Here is a 21,081-nt window from a genome sequence, read left to right as displayed (position 1 = left end):
TATAAGTCACAAAAGCAGTGACAAAAACAGCACTTAGAGCCAAGTGTTCTCATGACAAACCCTTTTGGACATTATACTCTCCCGCTTGCAAATAAAAATTGTGGATTTAACTATATATTTCTTCATGGCAAAAATCGAGTGATATAAGTACTGTTTTGTTGTATAGTTTCTGTCATATTTACTTCAGAATGCCCAATTCTACGAAGTATTACTTTTCAGTGTGTGGGCAACAGTATACTGGGTGTGACTGAAAGAGGACTTCTCTGCTTCCTGGTTGCTGCTGAGTAAGCAGCTTTCTTCCACCCAGCCCTTCCACAGTGATGTCTCTGCGTCCCTACCAGTCTGAAAGCAACAGCCTTTCCTCCTTTAAGTTGTTTATTTCAGTGATTCTGTCACAGTGATGGAAGGCTGAATACAGGATGGTTGATAGTTACTTATTTAAATAGGATCAAACCAGTCCAGTGAGAGTAACCTGTGCAGACATCCTAGACACTGGGAATATTACTTTAATAGCACTAAAGAAATATAAGCACTGCTGTACAAGACAGTAGTATTAAAACAGGAAATTGTGAAGTGGTCAGTCTCAAGAAGTTGACATGTAAATAAACTCCACTTTCAGACTACTTCAGACTTCAAATTATCTAAGTATTAGGACAGACACTGACTACCACAGGTAACTGAATATTTAGTAAAATAAACGATTGCTATGGTTGAATGTTTGTGCCCCCTAGAATTCTAGATACTAAGAAGTGAGGCCTTTGTGAGAGGTCCAGAGAAAGAACACTCAAAAATGGGATTGGTGCCCTTGCCAAAGAGACAGGAGCGAGTCCCCGCTCACTTGCCACCCTGTGAGAAGGCATTGAAAAGGCACCACCTGTCAGGCATGACTAGGTCTTCATCAGACACCAAATTGGCTAGTACCTTGATCTTGGACTTCTAGCTTCAAAAATTGGCAGAAATAAAATTCTGTTGATTATAAGCTATTCACTTTAAGGTATTTTGTTATAGCAGCTTGAACACAATGAGATAGCAAATAACTGAAGAAAGTGAACTAAAAATCATTTTCTACTTGCTTTACCAATTACAGGTCAGAAATCCTTTTTTTTTTTTTTTTTTGGTACCAGGAATCGAACTCATGTCCTCAGGCTTGCCAGGTAAGCACTTCAGCTGCTGAGCTATACCCCTGGCCCTAGAAATCCTTCTTTTAATTGTTGATATTTTTAAAAATAAAATGTTGGAGGAGTGTTTTCAGAAGTCATAAAATCTTTTGTCGCTGCTGGCCTTTTAAATAAGGATAGTTTAGTTTAATGCTGCAACAATCTAGAACTTCTAGGTGACAAAAAGCAAATTTTAGTTAACCTACCCTACAGTACAAAATCAAACAACAAACTATATTTAAAGTCCTTTCCTGTAGTGAAATAGCATCTACAAGAAAGCCATATCAAATAAAAGGTTTTTAGCTAGATGCTAAGTCTGTACTAATGCCCCGAACTCCCTCTCTTTCCAGTTCTCTGGTTTCTCTGTTTTGTGCTGGTTAGGATACGCTGTTTCTGAGAAAGTTTGTTACAAGTACAGAGCCAACCAAAACTATGATCAGCTTCCATTTTTATTAGACTTTTGCAACATTTTTTAAAATATATATGAAGGGCTTGGGATATAGCTCAGTGGCATAAGCACCCGCCTGGCAAGCACAAAGTTGAGTTCGATCCCCGGTTCCGCAAAAAAATATATAATAAAATATATATGAAACTTCAGTTTACAAAGTAGAAGAAAAGTTTTATTACATAGAAAAGGAACTTAAGGACAGGGCAGTTTAAAAACCATTCATTCATTCATTCATTCATTCATGAGACAGGATCTTGCTATACAGGGCAGGCTGGCCTTAAACTTACTTATGTAGCCTAGGCTGCCTGCAAACTCATGGTGATCCTCCTGCTCCAGCCTCCCAAGTGCTGGGATTACAGGCATGAGCGTAACTATGGTTGAATTTCAGTTCAGTCAGTGAAGACAGGCAGCCAGGGATAGGGGCTTTACAGTGGAAACAGACTGCATGATTATCTCTGCAGAAAATGCCAAGTTACTTAAGATAGAAACAAAAAAGTATCCTAGGACTAAAAAGTGAAATTGCAAGATGTTAGATCAATACACACACAAATCATCTTTCTAAATACCATTAAGGTATAACTAACTGGAAGCTTAAATTTTAAATAATGTCATTTATAATAGCTTTCCCACAAGTGAAATACTGAGGGGTAAATTTAACAGCTACAGATGTGTGTATGCTGCAAGTCACAAATGCTAAGGAAAAAAATGAGACAACATGAACAAATGGAAATATATACTGTGTTCAAGAATTGTAAGAATCAACATAATAAAGGTTTTGACTTTTTCCAAATTGAGCTAAAGATTTAAAATGATTCCAACACATTATCTTTTAGTAGGTATAGACACACTGATTCTGAAATGTACATGGGGGGCCTAGGAGTATATAACTCAGTGGTAAGGCACTTGCATAGCATGCATGAGGCCCTAGGTTTGACTCCTAATAAATCAGTAAATAGTTTACATGGGAGAGCAAAGGAACTAGAAGAGTTAATTTGAGGCAGTAGAGGGGTGGCTCAAAATCAGAAGAGTCCCATCACATGATTTTAAGATTTCCTACAAAGCTGCAGTCATCAAGACAATGTGACATTTGCAAAGGGAGAGACACATTCATGGAACAAAAGAGAAAATCCAGAAATAAGATCCGTGCAAATATGGCCAGCTGAGTTTTAATCAGGTTAGAAAATACTTCAGTTGAGAAATGACAAAATTCTCTTTTTTACCAAACTCTAGAAAGTTCCTCTGAGCCATTTTCTCAACTAGGCCTAATGTAAGCTTAAAAGAACTGAACAAAACACAATCTATTAATAATTCAAGGATGTATCTTTAAGATGACCTAATTCTCCTTCAAGGGCCTACCTAAGAACACTCAAGGCTGGCCAAAGAACGGCCTATTTGTTCCAGCCAAGATGTGAAGATAGAAGCTCTGCCTCCAGCCTATGCAAGGGCAGCAGCCTAATCAGTAAGCACCGGTTAGAAGGCCCAGATGGGTTTCAAGTGGGTCAATTCCCTTCCAATTTTCAACATTTTTCACTTCCATGACTCTAGTGAGCTCCTGCTCACCTCCTCCCAAATCACTTTAAAAATGCATTTAAAAAAAACTCCCTTTACAAATGCCCAGCAAGCTCTGTGCAGAGTAGTTGAGACGAATTCCAATCATGTTGAACTCTCTTCCCTACTGCAAAGGTCTATTATGATTAAATTCCATCCTATCACTTTAGTGTCCAGCACAATCTTTTTGGAAAATGCTGTAGGAGCAACCATATGTCCAGTGCAAAAAATATCAATCTGCACCTGAGCCTCCTATCTTGCATAATAAAGTGGCTCAAAATATAAAAGCATAAACTTCTAGGAAAAAAGCTCGAGACAAATTAGTCATGACTCAAGGTCTTAGGCATGGTACACAAAGCATATCCATGTAAGAAAAAAACTGAAAAACTGGTCTTAATCAAAATTAAAGATTTTTTTATTTGTGGAAGACACACTAAGAAAATAAAAGCACAAGTTATTTTATTTCTCTGCCTTAGGTTTGTCTTCTTTTCCTCCTTGCCTTACTGCTCTGGCAAGGATTTATGCTGCAATGTTGAATGACAATGGTAAAAGTAGACATCCGTACTTTCCCCCTAATCTCTGGAAGAAAGCATTCAGTCTTTTACTATTCAGAATGCTGTTAGGCCAGGTGTGGTGCACGCCTGTCATCCCAGCCACATGGAAGGCTGAGGCAGGAGGACAGCACATTGAAAGTCAGCCTGGGCAACTTTCTGTCTCAGAATTAAAAATAAAAAGGATGAGAGGCAGCTCAGTGGTAGAGTGCTTGCCTAGTATTCTCAACGCCCTGGGTTCAATTCCCAACACTTGAGTGGGGGCGGGGGGGGGGTAATATTATAGTGGAGTTTTTAAAGCTGTCTTTATCTGACTGAGGAAGTCCCTTCTATTCCTATATTAAGAGCTTTTTAAAATTATTAATAGATCGTGAATTTTAATAAAGCATCTCTATTTTGACAGATGCAATCGCATGGTTTTTCTTCTTAAACTACTCATACAGTAGTTTATATTGATTAATTTTTCAAATATTAAACCAATTTTGGATTTCTGGAGTAAATTCTACATGGGTTATGGGGCATTATCCTTACTAAAGATTTCTAGATTTGATTTGCTGTTATTTTGTTAAAGCCATCTTAATGAGATATTTTGGTCTGTAGTTTTCTTGTTTTGTACTACCTTTCTGGCTTTGGTTATAAAGGTTATACTAACCCCATAAAACGAACTAGAAGTATTTCTATTTCTCCTCTTTCCTGGAAGAGATTGTGTAAAGATGGTGTTAATTCTTCTATAAATATTTGCTAAAGTTCACTCAATGAAGTGATTTGTACTTTAGTTTTAACTACAAATTCATTTACTACAAATAAAATTTACTTACTAATTATAGAACTATCATCTGTTTCATATTAGCTACAAGTTGAGAGTTTGTATTTTGAAGAAATTGTTAACTTCATCTAAGTTGGCAATCTTATACATAATTGTTTTATTTGCTTCTTATCCTTTTGACACCTGCAGGGTCTACTGTGATACTCCATCTTTTATTCTTGATATTTGTAATTTGTCTTTGTTTTTTTCCTTTCTTAGTCAAAGAGATTTATCAACTGTATTGATCAATGAACCAGCTTTGAATTTCATTTGTTTATTTTTTTTTCCAGAATCACTGATTTCTGATTTTATCTTTGTAATTCATTTCTCTTTGCTTGTTTTGGGCTTACATTGCTCTTCCCTTTCTAATTTTTTTTAAAATAAAATCTATATTATTGGTGTGAGACTTTTCTTCTTTTCTAAATAAGCAATTCCCATTCTTTAAGCCTACCTATAGTGTCACATTTGAATCAATTTTCTTGGTTTTTCTCCGGTACCAGGAACCGAACTCACGACCTTGCGCTTGCCAGGCAGGCGCTTTTGCCGCTGAGCTAAATCCCCAGCCCCTGAATCGATTTTCTTATAGAGAAATACAGTTCAGTCACAGTGTTTATCCATTCTGACAATCTCTAATCTAATTTAGTTAGATTATATGTATTTTGAATATTATGCCAATTCTCTATCTTTTTAAAATCCTTTATAGAATGTTGGTACTTCTGCTTTTGAGAAGTAATCACCAGATCAGTCCACCAGTACCAACAGGATTTCTATTAGTTTTGGTTCCAAAGCCAATTTAGTTTTCAATGCTAATTAGATCTGTCCAAAGTACGCACTACCCAGTAGCTAGTCTGGGACCTGGTGGTAATCTTTTGATTCAGTTCTTAAAGGCTTTAGTGTGCTCATCAAAATCAAATGCACACCAAATGTAGCACAGGAATGGGCCTAGTAGCTTAAACAATCACATGGGGCTTCCTGAGGTCCTCCCTTCTCTACCATTTTTGCAGTACCTTCTCCTTCTCTAGAACTCCTTTTGGTCCTCTGGCTAAAAAACAGGGCTTCGGTCACCTGGCTTTGCACACACGTTTATGCTCCCATTCACATCTGGGACAAGCAACAGGAAGAATGGCAGGATGGCAACCTCACTATGGGCTCAGAGGTCTTTTGAATTCTCATCTTCTTCCCCAACCTGCTACTATTTCCTTTTTGATTCTCTCCAATAGCTGCTCCATGCATTCTGCCCAGATTTTATAGCTGAATTCAGTAGGAGAGACAGTAAGAAGTATTTTTACTCATCTTAACTGGAACCTTTAGAAGGTAGTTTAACCAGGAGCCTAACAAATTTCTGTTATGGGACATGCCGTTTAGCCAGTGTGTAATAAAATGTGAGTTTGTTTGCTCATCAACAGCAGCAACACACACCTTTGTCTAAACAAACTAAACAGACTGGCACCTTCTCTTTACCGCCCTCACTCCTTCCTTTCAGACTAATGAAAACGGCCGAGCTCTTCATTTCCTTATCACTGTCTCTGATACGAAGTAAAGGTCCCCTACAATTCAAGTCAGTCCCCTAGAGAGCAACAGAGCAACAGTAATTGAAGATTATTTTATTCCTTGAGTTCAATACTTGTCTCTTTATTTTTAAGTACCACTCTTGGAAGTACGGCATTTAATGAAAACTCAAAATCATTAATAGAGTACCTTAAAGATCACACAAGCTTTCAGAGGTTAGTTCAACAGAGGTATTTCTTGATGTTAAGCACATAAATTTCAAAAACAAAAGGAAAATTCAAAATTAATGAAAACAAAAACCAAGAGACTAAGAATCAGAGGCAGTAGATAAAAAAATGAATAAAGTGCCATATTAGCTAATGCCTGGACAAACATATGGATATATTCTACAGGAAGAACCAAGTTTATCTAGATAGTTATGACACTGGAGTCTTAGAAATCCAAAACGTGTTTCTTTTTCATGCTTAAGGCAGCCAATACACAGGGTCAGAAATGTGAGCAGTGAAAGTACAAAAGGTGACAGCAATCTCACCCCTGGCTTAGCCTTCATTAACAAATGATTCAAAAATATGAGGTGGGGTCATCTTCAGTCCACTTGTGCCATAAGCTTTAGGAAAGTAATAAACAAGTACAATGAGTATTCCCTAAGATGGAAAAGGGAAAGGCTGAGAAGTAAGTTCACGTCTTTCCAAGAGTGATGTGTACTCTCTGACAGTGCATTAGGAGCAATCAAAGGAGCTCACTTCACCAAATTGGAATGTCTGAAAGAAATTAAAGGAGAGAGCTAAAGTACACTTCCAGGTTTTGAAGTCAGCATATGAAGAATTAAGTCCTTTAAGAGTTTACAATGAAAGTTAAGTATGCATCTAGATAACAATAAAACCTTAATACCAAACAATACAAATTTTTAAAAATTAAGCTGTAGATATGCTGTGGGGAAAAGTAACTGACCACACTTTGAAATTCCCAATGATATTTATAATTACTTCTGGGTTGGTGCTAAAAAATATCAAATTTACTGGAGAAAGCAAGTTTAAATCCTACAATACTGCACTTCAAAATAAACAGAAAAAACATTAAACATTAACAGGTGAATATTAAACCAAAGGAATCAAAAAGCAAGTTACTCCCCAGCAATCACCACCCCTAACTCAACCAAAATTCAAGGAAACCACAATGGAAACACAATACGCTTTTCAAGCTCTCAAAGACAGTTATCAGGTAGGTATTCTATCATACCAAAGGTATGACTTTTGTTCTCTCTGTCACTAAAGCTAAGGATATCAGGACACTGTGCAGAACACTGGGATTCTTTCAGTTTGAAAGATAACTCTGATGCCTCACTGGATAGCATCTCATCCATCCCTACCTTCAGAAAAAAGGAATATTCTTCATAATCTCAATTAGGCAACTTTTCCCTTTAACTTAAACATAATACTTGAGTTAATTTTAATGTTTAAAATAAAAAGAAAATGTAATAGTTATTTACATTATTCTAAAGTAGTTCCCACCCTTCTCAATCTTATACTACTTTTTTCTTTTCACTTTCTTTTGGTCCATTGGAAGCAGGGGTAGTGGCTAAAACATCCATGGTCAGCCTCAAACCTAAATCTAAGAGCTTGAGGTATCTATCTAAAAGGTTTCCATCACTATATTTAAACTACTGATTCTTCCTTTTATGCTTAACCTATCCCTAAATTAAGACAGCCTTGTTCATAAGCAGAACAGGTACTATTAAATTCATACACACACACACACACACACACACACACACACACACACACACACTCACGCACCCTGAGGTAACTTCAAAGAGATAAAGTAACTTTTCCAAAAATGAGGTCTGGATATGATGGCAGGCTGAACATGGAATTCAAGACTCCCAGCTTCTGGGTCAATGTTTTTTGTTTTTTGTTTTTTTTTTTTAAATACTATGTACCTCTTCTATAAAGAAAATGATGTCTCTCAAGATACACAGAACCTACACCTCAAAAGTAAGGATGCATGCACCCTTCCGATGACTCTCTACTACCAATAAGTCTCCTGAGAATAGCCACGAAAATAGCTAGTGTAGTCCTGTTCCCAAGAAAACACCTACTGAACGTTAACTGCGAACTGAACTCTGCCAATTCAACACACCAAATCTCAGATCCTCAAATCATATTTTTGTTTAACCTCCACTGTCCAGTTAAGGGAAACATAAAAATGACAAATTTTAAAGCCCTCTTCTTTCTCCTCGTACACTAATGGTTCTAAAGTACGATCTGCTACTGATATGAGAAACAGCAGTAGCATCTGGGAATTTGCTAGAAATACAAATTTCTCAGGCCCCACCCTAATACCTACGTATCATAATAAACTGCTAATGAAAACAGCAGAGCTCTTCATTTCCTTATCACTGTCTCTGATATGAAGTAAAGGTCCCCTACAATTCAAGTCAGTGCCCTAGAGAGCAACAGAGCAACAGTAATTGAAGATTATTTTATTCCTTGAGTTCAATACTTGTCTCTTTATTTTATCTCGGGGATGTCAGGCCCCGAAATCTGTATTTTCATAAGCCTTCCAGGTATTTCTCAAGCACACTAAAGTTTGAGGATCTCTGTTCTAGACTACCAGTGTCTGAACCACTGTTCTCTGCTATGTTGTATACAAACTCTTCATTCCCTGTCATTTTAAGAATGTCTTCTCCATACTATATTAATCTGACTGCTAAATTTGTACTTCTAATGATAAATTTACTTTTGCCTTGTCTCATGTTCCATGAGTTGTGGATCAGGTGGAGCTAGCATTGATTAAATGCTATAATTTAATAATTACCTAAACTATCATGTTTCGCTGACTTCCGATCTTCAAATTTCACTTGAAAAATATACTTTGCCCTTCTTATTCCTAAATAATATATTTTCTAATTAGTAGTGAATCTTACAATTCAGTAGTAATGCTTTATGAACAGCTATATGTATAGTTTTTGTATCCTATGATTTCTTTAAACAAAAACCCTAAAAATTCAGGATACATTTCCTAATGTTATACATTTTAATCATTTGATACTTATTCTTTTCCCTAGTTCCTACAGCTTACTCTGCAAAGTCAATGTGCCAACAGGTAGATATCTTCTATTCCTTTTTCTTCCCTCTACTGTCTGGTAAAAAAAAATGATAGAATGCTAAGAATTTTTAAAAAGAAAGTAAATGAATTCTGTGTCTCACTCTGCACAGATGCCCTGAACTCAAATTTCCCAAAGGAGAAAGGAGAAATTCAAAATGAAATAAGGGTCACAAAATATATAATAAAGGTTTAAGAAATCAGGATGTGTGCAGAGCAAAGTCAGATGGCCTGTTCTGCAGAACTCTGGATGATGTGGTGAGAAATGAAAACACTGGGGCTAAGTTTTAATCTAGAACATGCAACTCCAACCCGTCTGCACCTGCGACAAAGATGTGCCTGCTTGTTTGAAGTAAGAATCTGACAATTAGTCATCTATGTAAAACCTTTCACAAATTGATGGTAAAGAGAAAGAATTTTAGTGAAGTACACAAAACAATGCAGATTTTGAAAATGTTAGTATTGAAAATTTGATTACAGGACAGAATACCCTTGGGTTTGCTTTTTTTTTTCCAGGCAAACATATTAAAAGGGAAAAAAGCCTTCTAAGTTTAAAATAATATATTTGAGATATCTACAGACATTATGCCAGACAACAATAAGGTTTTCAAATAGATAACCTGTCAGGTCAATAAGAACAGTGCAGCAGGAACCATGTCAATGGATTTAGACTAGACTGGAGGCAAACCCAAGGGCAACTTATTTGTTTTTAAGTGCCAAATGAGAAAGACAAAGTTGGAAGAAGTCAATGGGAAGAATGAAAAGAGACTATTAGATACCACTATAAAAACCTGCCCAATTTAACAAAACTTGTCCATATACTTGGAATGCAACAGAGAAGTTAATAGTCTCTAAAGTTGTATTAAGAAAAGACAAGACTCAGGAGAAATGTTCAAAATCAAAATTCTAGTCCTTAACAATTAAAAGCGAACATGGATTATGGAGTGGATTCAGGTTGGATGTAACATTTAAATAACTATCATTACTAAAACATTTTCAGCATAAAGCCTAGACAGAACAGTGTTTTGTGCTTATAACATATTATCATTAATCTATTTCCTGTGGCCATCCTGGTAGGCAGGTAAGTACCTAGAAATGGAAAGCAAAACAGTTCTACATCAAACAATTATAAGGGCTGTGTTCATTTTTACAACTGAACAAAGAAGGCTTCCCAGTTAGTCAAATACCAAAAGAATCACAAACCAAAATACTATAGTTTATACCAATGTGATGGCAATTAGTACATAACTCTACACATTACAACCGTCAAGAACAATTCAACTCTGTATCAAGGTAAGGATGACATGTATCTAATCAAACAAAACATAGTACCTCTGTGTGTTTGATTCTGAATGGGAACATCTTTTAACACTTAAGTCACTAAGAGCTCTGGGGACGGAGGGTAACAAAATGATAATATTTAACTTTCAAATATTTGCAACTCATACAGAATGGCTCTATTTTTGGACCAAAGCCAGTATGTTTCATTACTTTTTTGATCAAAGAGGATTTGCAGTAGGAAGCAACTAAAAAAACTTTCAAAATACTTGCAAAGAAGCTATGCTGAGTTCTTTTAATCTTGCTTTAAAAATTATAGCAGGTACAAATGGAGAGAAAAAACAGGTTTGCTACCACTGTTCTCAGTAAGAGGCATTTTTTCCTCTCCTCTCTCAATATTCTTTGAAAAATGCTGTCCACATATTCAACCCTCAGGAAATAAACACAATACTAAAAAACAAACAAACAAAACCACCTTATGAAAAGCTGAAGGAAAAATTAATGATAGAAAAATTTATGGAAGAAGAATAGACAAGGTAAGATCTTTAAGGGTAAATGGGTGAACTTTCTAATAAATCTTGTCCAAAACAGTTATACATTAGAAGGGAGAAAAGCATGCGATCAGTCCTTAATTAAAGAAAAGAAGGGTACCCAGGATTCAGAGCAATGATAGGGCACTCCCTAAATAACCTATCATCAAGCCCGGTTTGCTTAAAAAGGATGACAGGTATGATTCTCAACTTCATGTATTTAGATAAATTTTCCACTGGAAAGGAATTAGTAGGAGGAATATTTTGTTGTTCAAAATAAATGACTGATTTAAATCCTTTCAAATATTCTCCCTTTCCAGTGTTCCTTGTCCGGATCCCTCGACTAAGAGTTCATGTATTTTCTTACTCTATGTTAATGAAAACGAAACACATTGATTGTTAGAATCTTACTAGATTTCCATTTGTTTTGCCTCAGCTCTACATTAATCCAAACAATAAGGGCCTTTAAAACATTCATAAATAACCTGCTGCTGCTGCTGCTGGCACCTAGGAGCCAAGTGCAGCAATGTTAAGCAACAACAAATTTCATAGTTCAAGAGGCACAGTTAAGGAAAAAAGGTTGCTAAGAAAATCACTCTTATTTAGCACAAAGATCCTTAAAAATTGCATGAAATCAGTCAAGTAACTATAGAAACCAATTTCTTCAGCTCCATATCACACGTCTCACACCTCAATTGTCTTTATTATCATCTGCTGTCAGATCCTTAATCAGAAATGTGAACAGGCTTGATGATTTATTCAGGAGAGAAAAGAATCTGTAGGTCAAGTGAAAAATTTCACACACACACACACACACACACACAATCTTGAACCTTAGGTACTTTCATTTCATTCTGTTCTCAGCTGCTCTGGGGGCAACTCCAGTGAGATCCAATATTAAGGCTCAATTAAAATAAGCTCCAATTAGTGGAGCTTTTTTCTCTGGGGCTAGAAAAGTCAGGAAATGGATATTGGGAAATGTAAAAAGTCAGCTACTGAGAGGAGGCTGCAGACATAAATGAACTTATTTGTTGATTTCTACAGTTGCTATGCAGAGGCCTCTGGGAGTAAAAGCTTAACCAGTCTAAGCTATAAACTAAAACCCCTGCAGCTAAACATGAACTGTGTGAAACAAGGGCTCCATTCCAGAACAGAAAACTGCTGGGCCCAGAAAATTAAAAGCCAGAGGCGTTTTCCATTTAAAACTAAATCCCAGTACCGCCTCCCAGCCAAAGAATTATAAGCAGTATCAGATTTACAAAACGAACAATTACCCTGGAAAAATGTAGCCTATTGTACAGTCCCAGATGCTAAATCTCAAAAGTTTCTTTCTTTTTTTTTTTTTTAATCCCACATTATATTCCTCTAAGTACACTGCTGTAGTTTACAAAAAGCCATTTCTAGACAGGCCTAAGCCTTGAAAATAAATTTTAAAAAGAGAGCGCATAACTCATTGACCTCATTTGAAGTACTGCCCTTGCCTTTAGCAGTTCCTGTCCTTCCCCAAGGCTTCTGCAAATGGTATGCAACAGCAAAATAAACCCTGACCTACTTGCCAGGAGAGCGATGCCAACCTTCCCGCCAACACAAAGACAAGCATGGTAACTTGAAAGTCCTACCTCTTTGGCTTTCTGCTTTAATCTCAGCTGTTCTGGATCTTCTTTATTAGAACGACTCTATCAAAGGAAAAGAAAATTTTAATAGAAATGATGAGAATCTAAACACTACAGTCGCAGTTAAATATTTAATAAATGACAATTGCTCTTGTGATTGAAAACCCTAGCTCCAGGCCAATGCCTCAATCCAGTCTGGCTGCACACCCGCCCTCCCTCCCCCTCATCATCTGGGCCGGCTGCTGCAGTTCTAGCCTGGAGGAAGCTTATACTGAAAATGATGCTAACAATGTCAGTCAGGTCCAGTTGAGGCATGATGCTGTTCTTGTTGGAACACTGGAAACTAAAAAATGGATGGCACAGATGAAGAAAAAGAACTACTGGCTCAAATGAATGAAAACATAAAAACTGGTTTATCTTCAGGTAAAACCATTTGGGGAAAACATATGGTATTTCAAGGACTATTAAAATCAGGAACCTGACTAACCTTGAACCAAATCTCTGTCTTTAAAAACGTAATGCCAAAACGTAGGAAATGCATTCCAGTATTTTCATTAGAGTATTTATTCTTTGGGTCCCTTATAGCACTTGACAGAATGCTATGCACAGATAAATGTTTACATGTTTAGTCAATGTCACTTTTCATAATATAGTCATAGTAGAGGGCTGGCATGAGAAGACAGTTATCATTTATATATAAAGTATGATGGACAAAGGGGAAGGAACTTCATTTATGATACCATGACTATTAGGTCCACAGTAAAACATGCTTAGGAAAGTGTATCTTTTTTTTTTTATCCTAACGGATTTGCTTAACTCTGAGTATCTGTTCTATAAAATGCAACCCTGGCTAACTAAGTTAAAGGTAGATAATAAATAAAAACCGAAGTATTCTCCTATTTACTAAATGTACCCGACATTTTTATTGATAAATCAGTATCTCTGTTAAAGGAAAACTCAAGACATCGTCTATTTAGACTTAGTAGATCTTCTAATTTCTAACACTGAAATATAGATGCAAAATTTTACTCAAAGCTAGTAAATTTTTTTCTTCATTTTCATCCACAACCTACTAAACCAACTTTATTTCAACCCACACTAGGTCCAACACTATTGTTATCCTACCTACAATATTAGGAGATAATGAATATGTGAAGAGGTGTGTTTATACACAAATATGCATTATGTTATATAAGCATATGTGAATGAGAACGTACAATCTCTGCCTGAGTATAAAATGGGCATATTTACACATTATAAATCTTTGTCAGGCCTCTTGTATTACTGCTTCTCAGTAGAACAGACTTCATGTGCTATCGTTTTAGGCGTTGGAGAATCAGAGAACAAATAACTGGTCAAAGCCTCTGTTCTCAGGTAACTCACTACTTTTGGTACCAGGAATCGAACTCAGGACCTTGTGCTTGTCAGGCAGGTGCTGTGCCACTGAGCTATATCCCCACCTCAGGTAATTCACTTTTTAAGAATAGAAAAATAGTAAGTTTTACAAAAACTAAACACATTTATGAGATGTAAAACATTTTAGATGAGTAAAAATGAAAAACCAGTCATTGCTGGTACAAAATAATATAAAGAAACTACAACAGCACAATGTGATAGAAGAGAGAGCAGTACTTCTCCACCTAAGACAGTGGGAAAGCATTTCTGAGGAGCGACAGTTGTGTAGAGATCTGAATGAAAAGATGTTCGAGTCTATGAAGAACGTCCTAAACAGGAGGCATAGTAAATGCCTAAGATTTAAAATGAGAACATAGCTGTGGACAGAGAGAAGGCCCATGGGCTAAAAGCATAGGGAAACGAAGGAAAAAGAAGGCTGGAGGATCATGGGTTGCCCTGAAGGCCATGAAAAGGAGGTGGAGAGTTAATTCCAGTTATAATAAGCCATGGAGAGTTCACAGCATAGAAGTACACAAACACCGCGGTGCCTCTTTGGAAGGTGGTCCTGGCAGCTATGTAGCAGGGACATGGAACACATCCTATCCACTGAGGAGACTTTCTAAAGCAACTGCTGTGAACCAGTGATGGGCTGGGAGAAAGGAGAGAGGAGCTTGGACTAGCATCGTAGCAAAGATGATGACAAACATTCAAAATACACTTTGCAAGGAAAGCCAACCAGATTTATTGATAGATTGCATACAGGGTATAAAATAAACAGGAAACAAAAATGGCTCCTAGGAGCCTGGCCTTAGCAAGTGGGAGGGTGGTAATTCCAACTTCCTGAGATGAAGAGATCTACTCCAGAACAGAAAAAGGGGAACTGAACTCAATGATCAGTTTTAGATGCCTAATTACAAGTCTAACATCCTAAGGTGGGCATGAGCGTGGCACACTCAAGAAACAAAATCTAGTGCGACACCTGTAGAATGGAATGGCACAAGGAGTGACGCTAAGCAAACTCAGAGAGGGCAGAATGTGCCAGAAAAGATAAGGCCTTTTAAAATTTGCTAAGAAATTTGGATTTTAAGTGCAACAGGAAGCCACTAAAGGCTTTTTGTTATTAAAACAGTATTCAGACAATGGTATGATAAACAGATTGCAGAAGGGAAGGGATATCAGTGGGAATATATCAAAGTCCAAGTGAAAGATGTTTTAGCCTGGAATAGTGACACTGACGATGAACATGAGATAGATACAGTTTGAAAATGAAAAGGAAATGAACTGAATGAGGAGGAAGACATAACTTAAAGATGGCTCTTAAGTTTTTGGCTTGAACACTGATACAAATGATGGCCTCATTCACAGAGCCGGGAAAAGTTATGAGAGAAAAAGCAGAAGTACTTTTAGAAATATGTGAGATGCCTATCAGTCAATCAAGTGATGTCAAGTATGCAGTAAGCTCTATGAACCCAAAGTTCCAGAAGGCACACTGAACTGGAACTGTAATCTCAAGGAGAAGGGCTGAGCTAATCTGGGATATTTCAATGCTTGGAAGTCTGGTAGGGAGGGAAAGCCAAAACACTGAGAATAAGTATAATACTGCTATAAATAAAATATAAATGAATACCATTATAAATAAAATAGTACTTAATAGTTCATGAACTTGTTCACAGCCCAGTAATTGGAATGAAACACCAATAAACCACCTCATTAGAATAGCTGAGTGCTTGCCTATAATACACTCAAAAGAGGAACATCTTTCTGTCCCATCTCCCGGTCCCATCTTAGGCACAGGTCAGCACTGGGTTTGAAACTGGGGCAGCTGGAAGCTGCATAATATCAAGGCTATGGTGCCCACATCTTTGTGGGGGCTGAGGCAATTCATCACCAGGCCAATGGCCAAGAACACAGGGTGGTAAAGGACTAAGGAGCCCCACTGAGGCACGGGTCAGTAGTAGCATGATGGTCAAAAGCATGGACAATGTAGTGAGGATGGGGAAGTGTAGGGATGCTGATCAGTGAGCCGGCATGGGTGGTTGAAACATCAGTTACATTAATCAAATAAGGAAATTGATTTAGGATCTAAGTTTAATATATCAAGGATAATGGCAGCCAAGTTTCTGACCACTGGAAAACATATAAATGTGAAAAGATGAAGAGTAAAAAGGCTCCGGAGTTACTGGTTTGGAGTTGGAGCTATCCATATGAACTCATGATTTTATACCGTATACGTACAGGTACATGTTTATATACACGCATCTATACCACGTACAGCATTTCCTCTATCTGGCCATAAGCAATGAGCACAGTGTGAGCTCTAATACTGGTGTCTCACTATCACCCCCAACTAAAAAGAAGCAGGGTTCCTTGGTAAATGGCTGATTCCAGGGCTGGAGCAGGAACAATAAAAGCTTGGCCTGGAATATATGTGCCAGAAAGTAAGGACATGCCCAGTGAGTGATGAACAGATGACAAAGGACCGATGTGCCAGCTTGGAAGGTCTCCCACCTGGGAGCAATTTGGGCATCAAAATAAATAATAACAGTAATAGATTATAAATGATCTGGTCAAACAGAATCCATAATCTTCTACTGATATGAATAAAGGAAAAAAGGAAGCTCTTTCATATAGTAGTTGCTAATAAACAGAAAAGTTGACTGGACTACAGAATCAGCATCTGGGAACCATCACAGAAATGGCTGATTCAGGCAGACATCCCAACGGATGCTAAGGGTGATACATGAAACTTTAGTGAGGGACATCACCTTATGTTCCTATGACAAACTAAAAATCTACATAGGAGGAAACAGCTCATTTAGAATGGAGAAAACTAGTAGTCACCTACATGATGAGATCAAGGTTTCCCTCTGATATGATCAGCTGAGAAGAATATAGTGTCACTTTTGTGTGGTCCTGCCAAGGATGCATGATTTAAGCCACAAGGATACACCAGATGAATCCAGGCTGGGGGTCATCGCATATAGGGTAAAGCCAGTGCTCTTGAAAACTGTCAAGGGCATGAATGAACAAGAAAGTCTAAGAGTAAGTGAAAGAATCTGAGAAGAGATGACACTAAATGAAATATTCCTGAAAGGGAAAAGAAATGTGAAAAGAGACATGTTTGGGACAGCAGGTAAAAGCGGAATGGCAGCCTGTGCAACGGATGGTAGTATGACTGCTGCTTCCCGCCTGGGGAGTTACCAGGAGAAGGTCCTCGGCATATAGCAATGCTGAGGAGCAATGGGACGGCTTATCCAAAGAATGCTTTCAAAAGGTTCACACACAAAAAAACAATTAGTACCCACAGTTCTATAACTGCAAATATACTAAAAATTTCTAAATCAAGGAACAGAAGAAGGAAAGACCGAAGACAAGAAAGTATGTGACTTCACGCATGTGGGTGTGTGTAACAAGGCAGAGATAGAGAAAATGCAATAAAGTATTTCAAATGGGGGAATCTGGGAGCAGGAGCTAAGAATGTACACTTCTGGTTAGCTTCTCCTGGGAAAGAGGACTGAGAATGTATAGTTCCAATTAACTTTCTGCAAATATGAAATTATTTCAAAGTAAGTTAGTTTTCAAAAAAGCTATTGGTATGTGAGTAATAACAAATATTCTAGAAGGGGGAGGCTTCCAAGAACACTAAAAATTAGAACTAAAGTGCTTAAAACAAAAATTAAAGACTTTAGTGCTCTATCTTTAAGACTTCTTAGAAGGGCCATAAGCCTATGGAGAAGCACAGTGTTACAAAATGCAAACTAGTGGAATTAAGCTTTCCTTCCATCTGGCAGCAACAGTCCCGAGAAGTATTTAAATAAAGGAGAAAAGAAAGTAAACAGCCTCACTTGTTCTTCCTTTTAATCTCTAATCCATTTTTATCCTTTATATATTATGGTCCATGTAGTTCGATTTATACCTAATTCTACCCATAATCTTCCTGTCTGCATTCTAAATTTTTTCTTTTCTTTTCTTTGAGACAAGGTCTCCTCATGTTGTTCAAGCTGGCTTTGAACTCAGTTATGTACCTGAGGCTGGCCTTGAACTCATGGAGATCTTCCTGCCTCAGCCTCCCAAGTGCTCAGATGACAGGCATGTGCCACCATGTGCAGCTACTTTCTAAATTTTCTTCTCTCAATTTCACCTTGGCATATATCAAACAAGTCCCTAAAAAGACCCTGAAATTTTTACAGAACATTTTCACCAAGGGAAGGAGGCGGGTGGGTATGATGCCAGGCGCAGAGGAAATGAGAGTGAGGAGACAAAGATCATGACTCATTAAACTAAATTAACTGAAAGCCACTGCACCACACCATTCTGCCTGTGAGACATTCTGTGAGCAATTTCACTTTAAGAAATCCTCCAGAGAAATCTAAAGGCTTAGTCAAACCAAGACATTTGACCAATGACAATGCCAATTCTGACCTCATTGCCAGGCCACGCGCACTCATAAACTACACAGGCCCTTCTTACCTTGGCTGCCTTAAGTAACATTTCTCTTTCTTCTAAATCCTTCCTCTGCTTCTCCAGTTGATCCAGCTTTTCAAGAAATTTGAGCTGTGACTTAGTATCACTAGACAGGATGTAATTTTCACTTGCCTGGAAAAAAGAAGTCTTATGATGATCCTGGGTAACACATTCTGCATTCGGTATTGTTATAAACTAATGCCAGTGACACCAGCATATAAGGAGTTCAATTTTCAGGAGGCAATATTTTTACTTACGTTAAACAAGCTCTACAAAACAAATAAAAGCCAGATACCTGAATTATTCTTAAAACTTCACAAATGATTAAGCACTTATGTTTTAAAGAGGTTTCTACTAAATGTCATTCTGAGGTAGAGAAAAGGATATAAGCAGATTCAAACAAGAACGGAAGAGAGTATATGCCATTTACTTATAATTTAAACCTTTTTAATTAAATTATTTTCTATTTTGGCAGAACTTAATATGAATAATTAATTCTTGGGTCTGTGAAGACAAAGAGCAAGAAATAATCTTATTCAAAAATACACCAAACATGAAAATTATTCTGGTTAGCACTGTTGGATTGGTTTAACCTTGACAAATGAATATGACTTCTATCAAAATACAACAAAAGACAAGACGACAAGTATCAAAATCCTGAACCTCAGAGGAGTTCCTTAAGGTGTGAATTTAGATAGAAACTGTAGCCAAAGAAATGCAGTATATAATTTGTGAGTAAGTGCCATGATAGAAGTATAATTATGTATCTTAAGTGTTCCATAAAGTAAGATTCAAATTGTTCTGTTTGTTCTGATGTACCACAGTGTGAAACAGTGCTTTCCAATCTAAATATTTTCTAATCTTCTTTACTACAACCACTTCTCTGTCCTTAATAGTACATATACTGTGCGTAGTGTGTGCAGTTTGCTGGGAGAGCCAGGTTTGTGCGGGGGAGCCTGGGAACCTTCCCAATCAACATTTAGGACACGGGGCCACCTACTTAGCTTATAATTCAGGCATTCAAGGGGGGCTGGATGGCACAAAGACCGAAATATTCAACAGTGAGTGCCAGGCCTGGAGATCAGGGTATAACACACTCCCATCCCCTTCTCTGCTTTATCCCCATGCTTCTGGCTGATTCAATTAACCCAGAGATTTCATATGCCCAAGATTCTTTTTAAATTAAATTTTTATTATTGGTATTTAACTAGATCAAAAGAGTATTACATAGTTTAAGGAACAAGGATGTATTCGTGCTACTTATTTTACTTCATATTTAATACAAAAAGAATTCCTAAATGTTTTTTAAAGTTAAATAATATAAGACAGAATATGGAATACATTACAGGCCAAACATAGAGATTAAAGATAATAACAGTGGTTTCCTAAATACTTCGTCTTTACCAGTATTGTGCTCAGACACTCTGGAGATAGTTTACTAACAGGATTTAATTTAAAAGGGGAAACAAATACTAAATCAAAAAGGAGTGCAGACTTTCTAAATTTTAACCCTATCACATTCCCATGCTAAATTTCTCTTTTTCTTCCTACTCAGATACAACTGCCTCTGGCGTAATACATTCTTTCTTTTCAATTCCAGATACAAATGAGTACCTCCCCTAGTCCTATTGAGTCCCTAATTTTCTTTAAAAAACAGCCCAGTGTTCCTTCCTGTCTCAGAATATCCCATTAATGGAACTCTTCATGCACCAACAGAGTAGGGCTCTGCAATGTTAGGGCCACTACATATTAAATGGCTTAGTAATGAAAATATAATGATCTAGTCCTAATGGTATCAACACTATTGAGTGAATACCATCTAAAGGAAACACTATAATACCTTCCAACTGGAAAACAATGAAACTTCCCCCATGGCCACAGGCATACAGAAGACTGTAATATATCTTCAGTGGGAAAACACCTGGCAGCCAGATCAAAAGCTCTGTTTCACATGTCACTTTCCACTTCTTAAATCTCAGTTTATGGCCTATGATTAGAGAATTACACCTAGCCAGGTAAAACATTATCAAAAGAAAATGGATTTCAAAAGTGGAAAGAGGTGGTGGGATTTTGCTTTTAATAATAGTGGCTTGCATTTTCATGTAATTCATGGAATAGAATTTCAAAATATTGTATAGATAAAAATAAATCCTATCAAGTATAAGCTGAAATACAAAGTCAGAGCTACATCTGTAATCCAAAGATTATTACAATTAAAGCCTATAAAATAAGGGTGTTTTTGAACTAACTTCAAATATAATTAAATGATTACTATTTTTGTTTAAAGAAGGATGATGACAATCCTTTCTGCCCTTGTGTGTGTGTAAATTCAGTGTTCTTAGCTGTACACAGCAATGAGTGGGGAAAGGTGGGCAGGGGAAAGTTAGAGTAGGCAGTATAGAAGATAGGGTTAAGGAGGTATTAGGATTAAGCTAAATTACTGAGGTCTTCCAGGTGCCGTAGGTATTATCCATTTTGCCTAAGGGCAACTAAATCCTTGGAACACAAGCTACTGAAATAAAACAGAAGAACTATATCTAAAGCTATCCAGAATAGATCTTTAAACTGCACCCTCACTAAGCCCTCAGAAAAATTCTCTCCATACTAAATTGTACATATTATGTATTTGGCCTTTTGTTTTGATTTTTGTTGTTTTCACTGGTTTTTTTTTTTTTTTT

At 37.1% G+C, this 21,081-nt stretch overlaps 1 protein-coding gene across 1 annotated transcript in view; it reads right to left on the bottom strand.

Annotated features, from left to right (window-relative positions):
• The window catches only part of Taf4b (TAF4b RNA polymerase II, TATA box binding protein (TBP)-associated factor, 105kDa), a gene marked incomplete at its 5' end in the record, with an annotated part of 129,097 nt that overhangs the window by 33,770 nt on the left and 74,246 nt on the right, over nucleotides 1–21,081 (bottom strand). The window contains 2 exon segments of the mRNA XM_013505611.1: nucleotides 12,551–12,607; nucleotides 18,410–18,535. Coding sequence (XP_013361065.1) covers nucleotides 12,551–12,607; nucleotides 18,410–18,535 — 183 coding nt within the window.

Source organism: Chinchilla lanigera, unplaced genomic scaffold (genome assembly GCF_000276665.1).
Source record: "Chinchilla lanigera isolate Chin_1 unplaced genomic scaffold, ChiLan1.0 scaffold00001, whole genome shotgun sequence".
Lineage (NCBI taxonomy): Eukaryota > Metazoa > Chordata > Mammalia > Rodentia > Chinchillidae > Chinchilla > Chinchilla lanigera.
This window is presented reverse-complemented; position numbering and strand designations above follow the sequence as displayed.